The sequence below is a fragment of the Otolemur garnettii genome, unplaced genomic scaffold (assembly GCF_000181295.1).
Source record: "Otolemur garnettii isolate 467f Iridium unplaced genomic scaffold, OtoGar3 scaffold00006, whole genome shotgun sequence".
Classification (NCBI taxonomy): Eukaryota; Metazoa; Chordata; class Mammalia; order Primates; family Galagidae; genus Otolemur; species Otolemur garnettii.
This window is the reverse complement of record NW_003852401.1, coordinates 27,256,133-27,272,960: the sequence shown is the minus strand read 5'-3', so window position 1 is coordinate 27,272,960 and position 16,828 is coordinate 27,256,133. Positions and strand designations below refer to the sequence as shown.

General features: G+C 44.0%; 1 protein-coding gene across 3 annotated transcripts in view; it reads right to left on the bottom strand.

Moving 5' to 3' along the window:
* The window catches only part of TJP2 (tight junction protein 2), an 85,533-nt gene that overhangs the window by 46,810 nt on the left and 21,895 nt on the right, over positions 1–16,828 (bottom strand). The window contains exon 1 of one of the 3 annotated variants that reach the window (XM_003782930.3): positions 5,576–5,647. The exons of the other annotated variants lie outside the window; for them this stretch is intronic. Within the exon in view, the coding sequence (XP_003782978.1) occupies positions 5,576–5,647 (72 nt within the window). Of the gene's footprint in view, positions 1–5,575; positions 5,648–16,828 lie in introns of those variants that run through there. 3 annotated transcript variants of the gene reach the window in all.

Sequence of the window (16,828 nt, the reverse complement as noted above, 5' to 3'; positions counted from 1 at the left end):
GCCATAATGCCCAGCTATTTTTTTGGTTGCAGCCATCATTGTTGTTTGGCGGGCCCAGGCTGGATTCGAACCCACCAGCTCAGGTGTATGTGCCTGGTGCCTTATCCTTTTGAGCCACAGGTGCCAAGCCAGTAAAATAATTTTCAAAGGACAAATTTTTTAAAAAAGGAGAATAATCCCAGAAGGCCTAAAAATGCCAGGTGTGTGAGTAAACCTAAATGCACAGATTACATGCAATGCTAATAATAATACTGTATGATTTGTCAGCGTTAAATATAAGATAGACCCAAAGTGCTGGGCATAGGACCAGGATAAAACGACTAATTAATTTTGAACTTCATTAAGTTAAATCTATATGTTCAGTTTTCTAGGGTAACTACTATGGGAATAATTTGAGCACTTAAGTTTCAAAAGAACAAAGGAGAAAAATAAAATGAAAAAATGATAATCCAAAGGAAGATAAAAGATGACAAGTAGAAACAGCAAGGCAAATATAAAACATAAACTATGACCGTAGAAGAGAGTTTGGAAGAATATAGACAAGTAATCGTAATAAGTACTAGAAAACCAGACTATCAGACTGAATTAAAAACAAGAAGATCCAGCTATGTCTTTTAATAAAGCATACTAAAAACATAAGAATACAAAGTAATTTAACTATGTAAATAAAAGGCTTTGCTGAATTTATATACAAATTAAAAAAGAAAAACTATCCTGCCTGTAGCTCAAAGGAGTAGGGCACTGGCCCCATCTGCCGGAGGTGGTGGGTTCAAACTCAGCCCTAGCCAAAAACAGACAAAGTCTCAAGCTATCATCCTGGGTAGAGTGTTGTGGCGTCAAAGCTCACAGCAACCTCAAACTCTTGGGCTTAAGCAATTCTCTTGCCTCAGCCTCCCAAGTAGCTGGGACTACAGGCACCCACCACAATGCCCAGCTATTTTTTGGTTGGAGTTATTGTTGTTTGGCGGGCTGGGGCTGGAGCTGAATCCGCCAGTTTTGCTGTATGTGGCTGGCACCCTAGCCGCTGAGCTAAGGCACCAAGCCCATTTAAAAAAAAAAAAAATTATAAATCAAATTTGCCATTCCTGCACTGAAACTAATAAAAGAGAAAGATAAGAATTGAAAAATATCCAGATAATAATGTTTTCCCTACTTAACAAACTCTTAGGCTTGGGTGAAAGCAGCTAAGTACAAAAGGCAATTACATCAACCAACAATATACTGGAGCGGATAATTTATTCCTTTTGATTAAAAAGGGTCAAGCAGTAGCAATTTTTTTTGTATAAAAGAAAATGAACTGGCTCAGCGCCTGTGGCTCAAGTGGCTAAGGCATCAGCCACATACACCTAAGGTAGCCGGTTCGAATCCAGCCCGGGCTGGCCAAACAACAATGACAGCTGCAACCAAAAAATAGCTGGGTGTTGTGTCAGGCGCCTGTAGTCCCAGCTACTTGAGAGGCTGAGGCAGGAGACTCACTTGAGCCTAGGAGTTGGAGGTTGCTGTAAGCTGTGATGCCACAGCACTCTACCCAGGGGGACAGCTTGAGGCTCTGTCTCAAAAAAAAAAAAAGAAGAAAACGAACTACCTTACTCTTGAGTAGCTATAACTGATTACATGTACAAAGAGATATGTGTAATCCTTTAAGCTACCCCCCCTCCATGTACTCATTTGTAATATTATCTATGTCTAAAATACCATTTTCCAACATGCACCAGTATAATATGTTTTCTAAGATTTTGATAAAGTTTCATATCTTCCAAAAGGTTTTTTTTGTTTTTGAGACAGTCTCATTATGTCACCCTCGGTAGAGTGCTGTGATGTCACAGGTCACAACAACCTCAAACTCTTGGGCTTAAACAATTCTCTTGCCTCAGCCTCCCAAGTAGCTGGGACTACAGGCACCCACCACAATGCCTGGCTGTTTTTTGTTACAGTTATTTAACTGGCCTAGGCTGGGCTTGAACCCTCCAGCTACGGTGCATGTGTCTGGCGCCATAACCACGGTGCTATGGGCATTGAGCCTTAAAAAGTTTTCTTAAAGGAAATTAGAATGCACAAACCCAATGGAACTCCTATAGTTAATAGAACTGGTCATCCTGTCTTTTTCCAGAGTATACTTTCCTAATTCCTTGCCACCTTCAGGTTTAGATATGGCCTTAGTAAAACAAAGCCATTACCACCTGGAAATGACCTTTCCAGCACATGTGCTTTCCAAGAGGATTGCTTGAACCCTGGAGTTAAGAGGTTGCTGTGAGTTATGATGCCACAGCACTCTACCAAGGGCCATAGAGTTAAAACACTGTCTAAAAATATATATATATAATACCAAAAACTGTTAAATATCCCAAGCAGCTACAGTATGACAGAATATTTTTATCAGTACATTACTTTGAAAATACATTTTTATTTTAAATATAAGAACTGCAAAATCTTTTTTAAAAGTTTTGGATTTGAAGGTTTTTTTTAATCATTTAGTCAAATGAGTTGCTATAAAATTTTATTTTTAAAATGTTGCTCAATTAGAATGAATCCGACTTTTGAAATTCACAGTCCTTCCTTAATTCAAAATTTAAGTATTTCTGTGCTGTCTGCAAAGGAGATTTAAATTAAATTTGTCAAGAGGATCAATTTCCTACGACAGGGGTCCTCAAACTTTTTAAACAGGGGGCCAGTTCACTGTCCCTCAGACTGTTGGTGGGCTGGACTGTGGGTCTTGGGGCGAGTCGGCTGCTAAGCAGGATAGGCAGTGATGGCATAAGCACCCGGAGGGCTAGATAAATGTCCTAGGAGGGCTGCATGTGGCCCGCGGGCTGTAGTTTGAGGACACCTGTCCTACTATTACCACCACCAATATGGCTGAATCAAATTTATAATCAAGCAGGTCTTGCTGTAACTCTCCCAGTGCTCAGCAACTTGATACTAAACTGATCAGACTGAGAAGTTGTTTCTTACCTGTGGGTAACAGGTTGACATTACTATTAACTACTTAAACATAGGTTAAGTAGAATATATTTGGTGCAAAACTAAGTGGTAAATATAAAATCTTGAGGTGGAGAAATTGAAATAAAAATTAGTTTTAATAGCTCCTTTGAGCATTAAAAATACACTTTAAACTACGTGTATTTAGCCCATAGAACCAGGACTTTTTGCAAAAGTCTCACAGAAAACATTTCATTCATTCAATCACTCATTCATTCAAAAATATTTGTTCATAGTACATTTGTCCACTGTGTTCTGAGCATGTGGTTTGTGACACTTGGGATATTCCATACATGGGTGAAGCCCTTGGAAAATTTAACAACTAACCACGTTATATTATATTATATTGCATTACATTACATTATATTAACCAAAATACAAACCAATGTGTGTCTTCCTGGCCTCATTCATACATTACCTTTCCAGAAACACAAAGCACCCTGCATTATGATTCTTACTCCTCAGCTCTAGGGTATCCCTGGGGACAGGCTGCCAGTGTGCAGCAGCTTAGCTGAGAGCTGAGCTCACGCCATTCAACTGGGCCAGCAGGCTCTGGCCACACCCAGGCTGCGCTGGGCTGTGCTCATCCGACTTGCTATCCACACTTGACCTTTCCTGCATGAATGTCAGCAGTGGCTGCTGAGCATCTGAGGAGCTTTATGTGCAGGGCCACCATAGACAGCACGTACATTAGGTAACACTTCTCACAACTTAGAGATTCCTCTCCCAGGCCGGGGCCCAAAGGAAATGTGTGAATCTGTACATAAGCACACATGTATACACTGTTCACATCAGCAACGTTCTCAACAGCCACATAACTAGCAAGAGCAGACTGGATAAATAAATCATGATATATTATTAAAATACAACGTTGCACTGCACCAAAAACCACAGTCACATCACCACAACATAAAGGCATCTCAGGCTTAATAGTAAGTGAAAAGTATTCGGGAAGAATTTGTACACTGTGCTACTTTCCTGTAGTCTGAGAAGGAAACAATGTGTCCCAACATGAATACACCTAACATTGCTGACTGTACACATAAGATGAGGGGACATTTCATGTTACGTGGTTTTTACTATAGTAAAAAAACCCACAAACCTAACCATTTGTTTAGGCCCACACGTGTGCCTGTGCATGCACAAGGAAAAACTACAAAGAAAGAGCAAAACAATGAAAAACACAAAATTCAGAATGAAGTGACCTGGGAAGGAGGCAGCGTGGGGTCAGGAGGGTCTGTGGTTATGTGTGATGGGCTCACGGTATGATGCTTTATGATTCAACTATTTAATTCTTTTACAAGTACAAAATATATAATAAGTGCAATGAATAGGGAGGTGCGTGGGGGAACACCGAGCTTAAGGCTGAATCCTGGTGAAAGACCCAGTGCTGACCCACACAGAATGGTCCAGGTATACCTAATACCAAATTTTTAACACAGGTCTGATTTTGCATGAAGTGAAAGGAGAAGAGAATATAGTAATTTTGAGTGGAGCCAGAGCAGGGTGAGAGGGGTGCCAGTAACTTGAGAGGTGCAAAGGAGACAGAGAAAGGCATGGGAAGCAGGTGGGGTGGAGATGCAGGTTAGGTCTGGGGAGCAGAAGGTGTAGAAGACACCAAGTCACTTTTTCAACCCAAGCGCCAACAACCCACCCTCCAGGAGGCTCCTATTGCTTTTCCCTTTCACGTAAATAGTGTTAATGACACCCCCTGCATAGGCTAACAAGTCATTCCCAGAGCCCATGGAAAGTGGAAAGCGAGCTCGTCTTTCCACCATAAATAAGAAACTTTGTGTTAACAGTAAGGTATTTGTGGGACGAGTCTAGGGCAAATAGTTCCTGAAAATTTTTTTCATCATCTACTTTTAATAAAGCTTCTTTCCTTTGAAAAACCTTGGCCAAATATATAAAAATCCTACCTACTTTAGATAAAGAACATAGAAACCTGTTAAAAACCAGCCACAAAGCAGATCTCAACGTCTTCACGTTGAACAAACAACTTTTAGGTTCTACGTCCACAAACTGCTGCTTCCCAGTGACGGAGGTTACCGCTAAAACCAAAGATTAATCAAAAACGGCCTGCAGGTTGCATACTGAATAAAAGTCCCAGCCATACATGTTACAGTACTGCCTAAGCTCAAACTATAAAAGAACATCGGAACCTTTTTTTTGTATAATTTTGAAACCTAGACAAAAGAACACAGATTGCTGCGGAAGAAGAAAGCAAAAAAGTTTTGTCCCAAAACAAGAAATTCTCAAACACAAGCAAACATACAAAGCAGTATGTTAAACCCTACCCAGGAATCAAAACCACACTTGTTTGCAGATTCCCAGCTCAGGAAAAAGATCAGCCTTTGATCTACAAATCCAGGAAGAGGCTATCAGTCCCACCATAGGTTTGCTAAACAGAAGACAAGAATTTTAAAAACCCACCACTGACTACAATCTACAACCTCACAATTTGCTGTAGGACGCTGCCAGGAGCACAAATAAACCTGAGGATAAAGCAGTCACTGTGAGAGGGGTTTCTGCTCCCCCTCCCTTCCCGCAAAAAAGGATGGAAAAGAAAAGGAGGGAGAGCTTGCAGAGGACTCACATGGCTTTTCAATCTCCCCAACTTTTTAACAGCCTGGATCCACATCCTGTGGAGGGCCTGAGCAGTCTTCATGGCCTCTGGAGATCACTGGGCCAGGCTACCGCCTACATCCCCGGCTGCTCACCCATTTCCATCACTCCACGTGGTTACATAAGGCGGATACAATAGTGGCCCACATTCCCAGCAAATCCTGTTGTCATCTTGCACAGTGACACATCCATACAGCAGAGACGCCAAATGCTTTGAAAAGCACCACTTGTCAGGAGAGAAAGAAAGCAGTCTGGGTCTGCCCCCACCACAGCAGCTTTCTCTTCCTCCCTCTCTCCCTGCCCAGGGAACTAACTAGAGCATCAGCTATTTCTTCAGGCGAATAAAACGATTTGGGATCTAAGTAGAGATTAGTAAGTCAATGGGACGTTTTAGAGCAATACTATATAGAAAAGGACACTTAAAAAACTATTTATACAGGATAGACCTCTACACACACACACACACACACACACACACACACACACACACGGCATAAGCTGGATGGAAATGAATTGGCAAAGTTTCAGGCCAACTGAATGGCTAATGTTACAGAGAAATGAAAAGGCATGAAGAGAAAACGCTTCGCATCCTTGAAGATAACCAGGGGAAGATAAGACCTGGGCAGTTGGCAAGGCTGGGAGCCAACGCAGGGACAGAGTGCTTGCTCAGCACAGTTCTCTCCACTTCACAACCTTTCTATAAACTTAGCAGATAAAAGAATAACAAAGAGTCCTGAATCGGTTTCTTTGTCTTCACCCCTGGGGCGGGGGTGTGGAGAAGCAAATTTTAAGTTTCTGACCATCTGATAAAGATTCTGTGGGATGTCTGGGGCTAGACACCCGGGGTTGGGATTTCAAAAGCCTGATGTCGGGGAGCCCCTGGTCTTTCTTGCTACCATAGTGCATGCTACTTACTTAAGGGCTGGGAGGAGAAGTTTGCAAGTGAACAGTGTGTTATCTGATTTGAGACTGAGATGTACAAATATACATTTGAATCAGGAGATGGAGACCCTGTAGGAAACAATTTGGAGCAGAGGCAAGAAAGTGAGTTACAAGCTCAGGGTGTAATCTGTGCTCTGTCACTTAGATATGGGGCCTCGGATACACTGTATCCTTCTTTGTAAAATGAAGATAAAACCATCCAGGCAGGCTCCCCGCCCATAGCATGGTGAACCCACCACTGAGGCTGGTGGGTTCAAACCCGGCCCAGGCCAGGTAAACAACAATGACAAATCTAACAAAAAATAGCCAGGCATCGTGGCAGGTACCTGTAGTCCCAGCTACTTGGGAGGTTGAAGCAAGAAAATCACTTAAGCCCAAGATTTTGAGGTTGCTGTGAGCCGAGATGCCACGGCACTCTACCGAGGGCAGGAGGACATAGTGAGAATCTTTTGTCTCCAAAAAAAAAAAAAAAAAAATCAAAAAACCACCCATGCATCAGAGGGTCAAAGTCAGCAAGAATAAGGCAACCTTTAGGAAGCGTTCATGCTAGTGCTGAATGGGCTCTTGAGACTGCTCACGTGCTTTCCTAGAAGGCGATAAGAACAAGTTTTCAGTTCAGTTCTTCCTTAAGTGTTTAACAGCTAACCAGGATCGAAATGCATGTCATTTTTCGTTTGAAATTTCACATTGAAGAGGGCAGGGGGTACCTATGAGGACTGGTGGGAGCTGAGCCCGCACCCTCCACACCAGGGCTCCTCCCAGGGACTGGCTCACTGGGCCCTCGGGAGCAGAGAACAGAGAGAAGCCCAGGCAGTTGAGGCCAGCTCACTCCTTCACTCTGACAGTACTGCCTGAGCTTACCATGATGAGGAAATAAATACTTCTCATTCTCTCTTTTTTTTTCTGAGACAGAGTATCACTTTCTTACCCACCATAGAGTGCCCTGGCATCACAGCTCACCGCAACCTCAAACTCTTGGGCTAAGCAATTCTCTTGCCTCAGCTCCCAAGGCACCTGCCACAATGGCCGGTTATTTTTAGAGACAGTGTCTTGCTCTGGCTCAGCTGGTCTTGAATTTATGACCTTAGGCAATGCACCCACCTAGGCCTCCCAGAGTGCTAGGATACAAGCATGAGCCACTGTGCATGGCCAAATACTGCCCAGAAGTCACAGGCGCCCTAGAATTTAGTTCTGGATCTTTTTATGTGCTTTCCAGAAGTCAGTTTCTGGCAGCACTAATTTCTTTCTTTTTAATTGTGCTAAAAAACACACACATCTTGACCATTTCTGAGTATAAGCAACCCTCAAACAACATGGGCTTGAACCGTGTAAGTCCACTTACAGATGAATTGAATTATTCTTTTTAATAAAAGCTACGCTGAGTTGGCCTGCCGCTCCTGCCTCTGCCACCCCCAAGGGAGCCAGATCAGGCCCTCTTCTCCCTCCTCCTCAGCCTACTCAACATAAGATGCCAAGGACGGGCTCAGCGCCTATAGCTCAACCGGCTAAGGCGCCAGCCACGTACACCTAAGGTGGCGGGTTCGAATCCCCAGCCCGGACCCGCCAAACAACAATGACGGCTGCAACCAAAAAATAGCCGGGCGTTGTGGCGGGCGCCTGTGGTCCCAGCTACTTGGGAGGCGGAGGCAGGAGACTCGCTTGAGCCCAGGAGTTGGAGGTTGCTGTGAGCTGTAATGCCACGGCACTCTGCCCAGGGGGACAGCTTGAGGCTCTGCAAAAAAAAAAAAAAAAAAAAAAAAAAAAAGATGCCAAGGACGAAGACCTTCATGACGGTCCAGGTCCACTTCCACTTCATGAACAGAGATGAATTTTCTATTCCTTATTTTCTTCACATTTTCTTTTTCCTAACTTATTTATTATAAGAATACAGTGTATATATTACATATACAAAATGTGTTGACTGTTTATGCTACTGATAAGGCTTATGGTCAACAGCAGGTTATTATATTTTGGGGGAAGTCAAAAGTTACACATGGCTCACGCCTGTAATCCTAGCATTAAGAGGCTGAGGTGGGTGGATTGCCTGAGCTCAGGAATTCAAGACCAGCCTGAACCAGAGTGAGAGTCCAGTATCTAAAAATAGCCAGGTGTAGGTGCCTGTAGTCCCAGCTACTTGGGAGGTTGAGGCAAGAGGATCACTTGAGCCCAAGAGTTTGAGGTCACTGTGAGCTATGATACTTTAACACTCTACTGAGGGTGACAAAGTGAGACGCTGTCTCAAAAAAAAAAAAAAAGAGTTATACATAGATTTTTAGCTGTGGGGGTGGGGGGTCAGCACCCAACCCTCGTGTCATTTACGGGTCAACTGCACCCAGTCCAGTAGTTGTGATGGTTTGAATGTATGTTACCCCAAATTCATATGTTGGGATCTAATAGCCAATGCGATAGTGTGGGAAGGGGCAGGCTTCAGGAGATGCTTACATCAAGAAGGCACCTCCCTCAGCAATGAGATTAGTGCCCTTACGGAGGGCTGGGGGGAACACGCTTTTGCCTTCCATCCCGAGAGGACATAGCATCTGCCCCGTCCACCTCTTCCTCCATGTTAGAATGAAGCAACAAGGCTCCATCTTGGAGGCAGAGAACAGCCCTCCCCAGACACCAAACCTGCTCCATGATTTGCTTTCCCAGCATCCTGAACTGTAAGCAAATAAATGCCTTATTTTTTATAAATTATCCAGTTCCAAGTATGTTGTTACAGGAGCAGGAAGAGACTAAGATAGTAGTATATTCACACTATCACGTAACTGATTTTCAGAACTCTCTCTTCATCTTGCAAAACTGTAACTATACCCAATAAACAACCCCCCTCCCCACCATTTTCTGACAATCGCCATTCTACTTTTCTCTTCTATGAATCTGACTACGTTAAATATGTCATATACATAAAATCACACAGTATTTGTCTTTGGGATTTGTTTACTTCACGTAGCAAGGTGTCCTCAAGGCTCACCCACATTGAAACATGTATCAGAAGTTCCTTCCTTTGTAAGGCTAAACAATATCCCCCTATATGTACATGACATAATCTGTTTATCTGCTTATGCATCAGTGGATATATACTTGGGCTATTGTGGAAAATGCTGTCATGGGCATAGGAATGCAAAAATGCTATCACTAATTCTTTTTTTTTTTTTGAGACAGTCTTTCTATGTTACCCTTGGTAGAGTGCTGTGGCGTCACAGCTCACAGCAACCTCAAAGTCTTGGGTTTAAGCCATTCTCTTGCCGTAGCCTCCCAAGAGGCTGGGATTACAGGCACCCGCCACAATGCCTGGCTATTTTTTGTTGCAGTTGTCATTGTTGTTTAGCAGACCCAGGCTGGGTTTGAACCTGTCAGCCCAGGGTATGCAGCCAGCACCCTGGCCACTGAGCTACGGGCACCAAGCCAACCATCACTAATTCTTCACTCATTCTTTCAACATATGTTTACCATGGACAATGTACTCTGATCCTCAATTTGTAAGGATCAAATAAAGAGCAAACATAACAGCACTGTCCTCAGGAAGTGCCACCAAGCCAGCACCTGATCTGGACAGGTGGGCCAGGGAAGGTTTCCATGAGCAAGAGACAGAGATGTGTCCCAAAAAACAAAGAGGACTGGGGATTAGGAGAAGTATTTGTTCAGGGCCCAAAGAACAGCACAGGGAAATGACCTTAACAAAGAAAGGGGACAGGGAACAGCACAGAATGGCCATGGAAAAAAGGAGAACCACGGCAACCTGTTCGGACCAGCACTTATTCCACCAGTGGCCCTGAAGGACATTCTGTGGTGGCCAGCAGGCCCAGTGAGACCTCACAAGTTGTAAGCGTACGCCTTCTCAAAGATTCCTAACTTTTACATTCCTATATTCAGGAAACCTTTACTCAACAGAACCATATACCTTGCCCTGCGGTCTGAAAGATACAGTACCCTGAGGCAGTCACTCAGTCCAGGGGAAAGTGGGATGTGTCAACAAGTAACTACATCTTGGTGAAGTACACCACCACCCAGTCACAAAGGCTCACTTGCTCCACCAATGTCCCCTGGGTACCTACCACACGTCAACACCGCTGTGGATGGTGGGGGGTACAAGCCAAGGTCCATTCCTCATAAGGAGGATTCCAACAGAGCAAGGGGATCACAGACAAGTAAATATTTATTATCGTTTCAGGTGACAGTAAGTCATGGGATGGGAGCTTGGAAGGAATTCATTATAAGAAAATCCGGACATCTTTCCAGATTTCTGGGAGTAAAGGCCCAGAGGTGAGAAACAAGTTTAGAGTGTTTATGAAAGAAAAAAGGCCATCTGGGTGGGGCAGGGTGAGTGATGAGGTCATAGCAAGCACACAAAATGTGAAGCTGATGGGAGGTCTGGGGTGGCGGGAGGTGTGTGCCAACCGCTGGGAGGCTTCCCGCCACGTGTGCTATGTGAGCTGACGGCTACGGGACAGGTGGGTGGATTTCCTGTGTACAGGGAACGGCATGTTCAGAGACAGGAGGGAAAACCTGCAAGGTGAGCTCCAGACACTGAGTACTCAGTGTGGCGGGCGGGTAATGTTCACTACAACGTAACACACAGGAGTCTACATTCTCAGCCTGGACAGACGTGTTGAAATGCCTTCGTCTACAGCCTGGGAGCCTAAAAACACATACCCTGGAGATGGGAGACAAGATGGCGATGAGAACTGGAAAGGAAGTTATTAACATGAACATTCAGCTGGGTACCACACTGAGGGCTCGTTATACATTTTTTTTTTTTTGCAGTTTTTGGCTGGAGCTGGGTTTGAACCCACCACCTCCTTTGAGCCACAGCACCGCCCTATAAAATTTTTCACTGCATGTCCACAACCTCATGAGTTAGCTAAGCCTAACCCCATCTGCAAACGGGGAAGCTGAGGCCAGAGACTATACAGCTCCCACTGTCAGAGATGGCACCTGAAGCTGGTACCTGACTCCGGTCCGATTCCCTTTCTTTTTTTTTGAGACAGAGCCTCAAGCTGCCCCCCAGGGTAGAGTGCCGTGGCTTTACAGCTCACAGCAACCTCCAACTCCTGGGCTCAAGCGAGTCTCCTGCCTCCGCCTCCCAAGTAGCTGGGACCACAGGCGCCCGCCACAACGCCCGGCTATTTTTTGGTTGCAGCCATCATTGTTGTTTTGGTGGGTCCGGGCTGGGGATTCGAACCCGCCACCTTAGGTGTATGTGGCTGGCGCCTTAGCCGGTTGAGCTATAGGCGCCAAGCCCGATTCCCTTTCTACAGGCCGAGTGTGATCTGTGCTTTTCCACACATGGCCTAGGTAGACCAAGTTTAAAGAAAAAAAAGACATGGCTTGGCACCCGTAGCACAGCGGTTATGGTGCCAGCCACATATACCAAGGCTGGCAGGTTCAAACCCAGCCTGGGCTAGACAAACAACAATGACAACTGCAACAAAAAATAGCCAGGCATTGTGGCAGGCGCCTATAGTCCCAGCTACTTGCAAGGCTGAGGCAAGAGAAATGCTTAAGCCCCAGAGTTTGAGGTTGCTGTGAGCTTATGATGTCAGGGCACCAGGGCAACAGAGTAAGACTGTCTCAGGGAAAAAAAAAAAGGGCGGCACCTGTGGCTCAAAGGAGTAGGGCACTGGCCCCATATACCAGAGGTGGCAGGTTCAAACCTGGTCCCAGCCAAAAACTGCAAAAAAAAAAAAAAAAAAAGAAAAGAACACATCATAGATTCCATGGTCAGAAAGCGTAGATTCAAATCTGTGCTCCACCACTTAACGTTGGGCAAGTTACTCAACTTCTCCGGGACTCCGGTTCCTCCATCCGTAAAGCACGGGCAGCAACAAGACCCAGCTCTCCCAGGTGGCTGTGAGAATATAATGCATGCACAGAACTCCAGGTACCAGTAGCACAGCGTGAAAGCTCAGTCAGTTCTAGGTACTATCAATGGCATAAGTATTACTCATTTCACAGGAAACTGAGGTCAGAAAAGTAAAATAACCTGGTCGAGGTCAAAAAAGTCAGAGGTGGCAGAAGGCTGATTCTAACCCAGCTCAGGGTGGCTGCAATGGTTTCCAATGAAGTACCCTGCCCCTTTCAGACCTCTGTGCCTCCTAAAACCTGCTGGTGACTGATCCCTGGCCTTCAATCCAAACAAGTCCCACAGCGGCTGTGCTCGGTCACTCTGACAATGCAGCCTGGTGAGCATGATGGCTATTTCCAAATAGCTGGCTGGGATCTAGGGAATCCAGCTCAGTGACTCTTCTGCACTGACTTGGTAAGGAAAGGGGGCAGGAGGAGGGTCTGGTGAGACTTCATTTCTGGCTCTTTCAACAGTTAGTTTCAGGTACAAACACACAAACTTCCTAATGACTGTGCCTTAGGTAACACACACGTAAAAGGGGGACCTGACACATCCCCTCACTGAGTGTTAACAGTATGTCAGAACTGTGCTAAGTGCTCTAGGGCTGTTGCCTTTTTTTTTTTTCAATTGAGACAGAGTCTCAGGCAGGGCACAGTGGCTCACACCTATAATCCTAGCACTCTGGGAGGCTGAGGTGGGTGGACTGCCTAAGCCCACCAGTTTGAGACCAGCCTGAACAATGCAAGACTCTCGTCTCTAAAAATACCTGGGTGTTGTAGTAGGCACCTGTAGTCCCAGCAACTCAGAAGGCTGAGGCAAAAGAATCACTTGTGCCCAAGAGTTTGAGGTTGCTATGAGCTATGATGCTACAACACTTTACTGAGGGCAACAGAGTCTCACTTTGTGGCCCTCAGTAGAGTGCCATAGCATCACAGCTCACAGCAACCTCCAACTCTTGGGCTTAACCGATTCTCTTGCCTTAGCCTCCCAAGTAGCTTGGACTATACAGGCACCTGCCACAATGCCTAGCTTTTTTTTTTTTTTTTTTTTTCATAGAGACAGGGTCTCTGTCTAGCTCAGGCTGGTCTTGAACTTCTGAGCTCAGGGCAATCCACCTGCCTTGGCCTCCCAGAGTGCTAGGATTACAGGTGTGAGACACCACACCCGGCCTGGCTACTGCGTATTAATCCTTGAAACCCTACACAAGTCCTCCCTTTTTCATCTATGAAAATATAAGGCACAAGAGATCAAGGAACTTACCCATGGCAAGGCCCTACAGCTAATAGGTGGCTGATAACAATTTGAATCCAGATCTGTATGGGTCCAATTTCAGTAAGGCCAGAGAGAGAGAGAAGAAAGAAAGAAGAACCTCAGTGACATTTACATTGAAGACCTCTATGTTCATAGTTCTGGTACACTAAGCCATCAGGTATAAACATACCATTCTTATTTGTAATTACAAATAAGCCATTAATAAGCCAAAAAGGAAGATGCTAATTTGGCAAGACAAAGTCCTGTCTACCCTGTGGTTTTAAATCTGACTAAGCCCATATAACTTTAAAATACAGCTTTGCTTTAAAAAAAAAAACAAACAAACGTACAAACCACCACCCCATAATACGTACCAAGACAAAGATGATTATAAACTGCTTTGTCAAAAGGCAGGTTAGAAAACCAATTATTAGAGCTGCTGCCAGCAGGGGTGGCCCCATATGAAATACACAAGGTAAACTGTTCCTCCCAGACCTGAGGCACCCTGAGAGGATGGCTCACACAGAAAAGAGAGACACATGACATTTCTGCCATATATGTGCAAGCCTGGTTAATCCCACAAAGCCAATAAACCTACACACAGAGTCCTGAGTGTCAAAGATGTCCTTTTCCTATAGAATCAGGGAATAAATGCAAGAATGTCAAGATCCTAACTAACCCTGCCACACAGCCAACCCCTGAGAGCCTGTTAGAGCTGCAGAATCTCAAGCCCTAACTTGTATTTGTTGACAAGAATATGCATTTAACCAAAGCCCACATGTGATTAATATGCACATACAGAGTTTGAGGAGCGTCTGTCTGGCAGCACTCTCCCACAGACGGTCCTGCGGGCCTGCCGTGATGACAAGGCTCTACAGCTGCGCCCGACACAGTAACCCTGAGGCCCACGTGGCTCCTGAGTGCTTCAAATGTGGCTACGCAACTGAGGAACTGAATGTTTAAACTTAGGTAATTTTAGTAAATTCGTAAAGAGCCACATTTAGTCTAGAAGTTATTAACCATAGCAGTCGCATAAGCCGTCCTGTATCCAGCTTTTTCTTATTATAACTTCTGGGCAAACACTGTTGGGCATACAGCTTCTTCCCCCCCCCCCATTTTCTAGTTCATTCTGGACTAAAGGGCATAAACATTTCTAAGCTCTTCATATGAAATGACCTATTCATTTAGCAATTTACTAGTACTGCTTCCATGAGCCTGCCAGGTTTTTCAAATGCCAGTGCAAGAATGAAAGAAATACTATTTATTCTCAGAAACCATTATTTTTGTACTTCAAGGATCCTTCTGGTACTTTTTTTTTTTTTTTTGAGACAGAGTCTCACTTTGTCACCCTCAGTAGAGTGCCATAGCATCATAGCTCACAGCAACCTCAAACTCTTGGGCTCAAAGGATCCTCTTGCCTCAGCCTCCCCAGTAGCTGGGACTACAGGCACCTGCCACAATGCCCAGCTATTTCTTTTCTTTTCTTTTCTTTTTTTTTTTTTAGAGACAGGGTCTCGTTCTTGCTCAGGCTGGTCTTGAACTCCTGAGCTCAGACAATCTACCCACCTCAGCCTCCCAGAGTGCTAGGATTACCGGTGTGAGCCACTGTGCCCAGCCATAAGAGATTCTTTTTTATTGTTTTGAGACAGAGTCTTCTCACTTTGTCAACCTAGGTAGAGGGCCGTAGCATCGTAGCTCACAGCAACCTTAAAACTCTTGAGCTCAAGCAATCCCCTTGCCTCAGCCTCCCGGAGTAGCTGAGACTACAGGTGCCCACCACAATGCCCAAATATATGTGTGTGTGTATATACACACACTTTTTTTTTTTTTTTTTTTAGAGACAGGGTCTTGCTCTTGCTCAGGCTGGTCTCCGAATTCCTGAGCTCAAACAATCCACCCACCTTTGAACTCCCAGAGTGCTGGAATTACAGGCGTGAGTCACCGTGCCTGGCCCCTTTTGGTATTCTTTTAAATTTTTTCCTACAGGAGGAAGATGGGGGGGGGTGCGGAAGATTGTGAACTCTTCATGTAGCCATGATAAAACTTAGCAATGACCCTATGAAAATGCTCATTTAACCAGCTATCAGCAAGAGACAGACAATTTTATTTTAAACCATTAATCTGTGGATGAAATTTAAAAGCTTACAATTTAAAAGCTCAACTGCACAAGTATTTGTTACGGACTTCACAAACCTGGTAACTGAAGGGTTATCACACAATTATTATATGGTATACTCGGCACAAGAACGGGCACCCCTACACCCAGTGGAAATCAACAGAGGGAATAAAGCAATTGCTCTGTCAGGCTGGCACACACTCCATCCCAGGTGGGGGCAGCAAAGAGGTAAATGAAATGTGGGAGCCTACGCCAAGCCTCTAAAAATAATGAAAAATGCAAATCAACAAGTCTTACTGACCATTTTGACTTAATAAAACAAAATGGATGAAATTGAAACAAGTTATACCAAAGGAAAAAAAGTTCAGACATTTCAAATAGTCTTGTTTCTAAACTTAAAATCTAATCCTCTGAACTAGTACCTCATAGTCATTATTATGTAAACTGTTTTTAAGGACAGTTTTTGCATTGTTATCCTTTATTTATTGGTGATGTGGGAAATGTCAGAGATACATGGATCAACATATTTTTAAATTCTGAATTAAACAATACTGAGCTCTTCTCTAAAAAACCTTACTTGTCTAGTAACAAAAATTACCAGCAGAAAAGGTCTGAGATCTAAATGCATAAAAAGGCACCACCCAACCTTCCCCTTTGGTGTAATCTGTGCTTAGGAAATTGGTGAACGCCACTGCCTAGTAACAGATTGTATTATCCACTAGGTGGCGCAGTGATGCAGAAATAAAAAAAGATTGCTGTTTCCCTTCAAATTGAAAATTTCAAACTGTAATTTAGAGGAAATTAGAAATGGACTCTAATGGTTAAAGTAAAACTCTTGCACTATAGCTTTTATAAAATCCAAGGTAAATTTGAAAATTAATCTAATAGAAGAAAATTATCCTTTTGTCTTTGTTCATTAATATTTTTTTTAAAACATGTATTACAATCAATACCCTATGAAGTTTCTGACTCTGTTCTTGGTGCTGTTGGGAATTCAAAGGGATTTAAGCCATCTAGAAATTGGAAGAAGCACTTTCTTTTTTTGTTTGTTTGTTTTTTTGTTTTTTTTT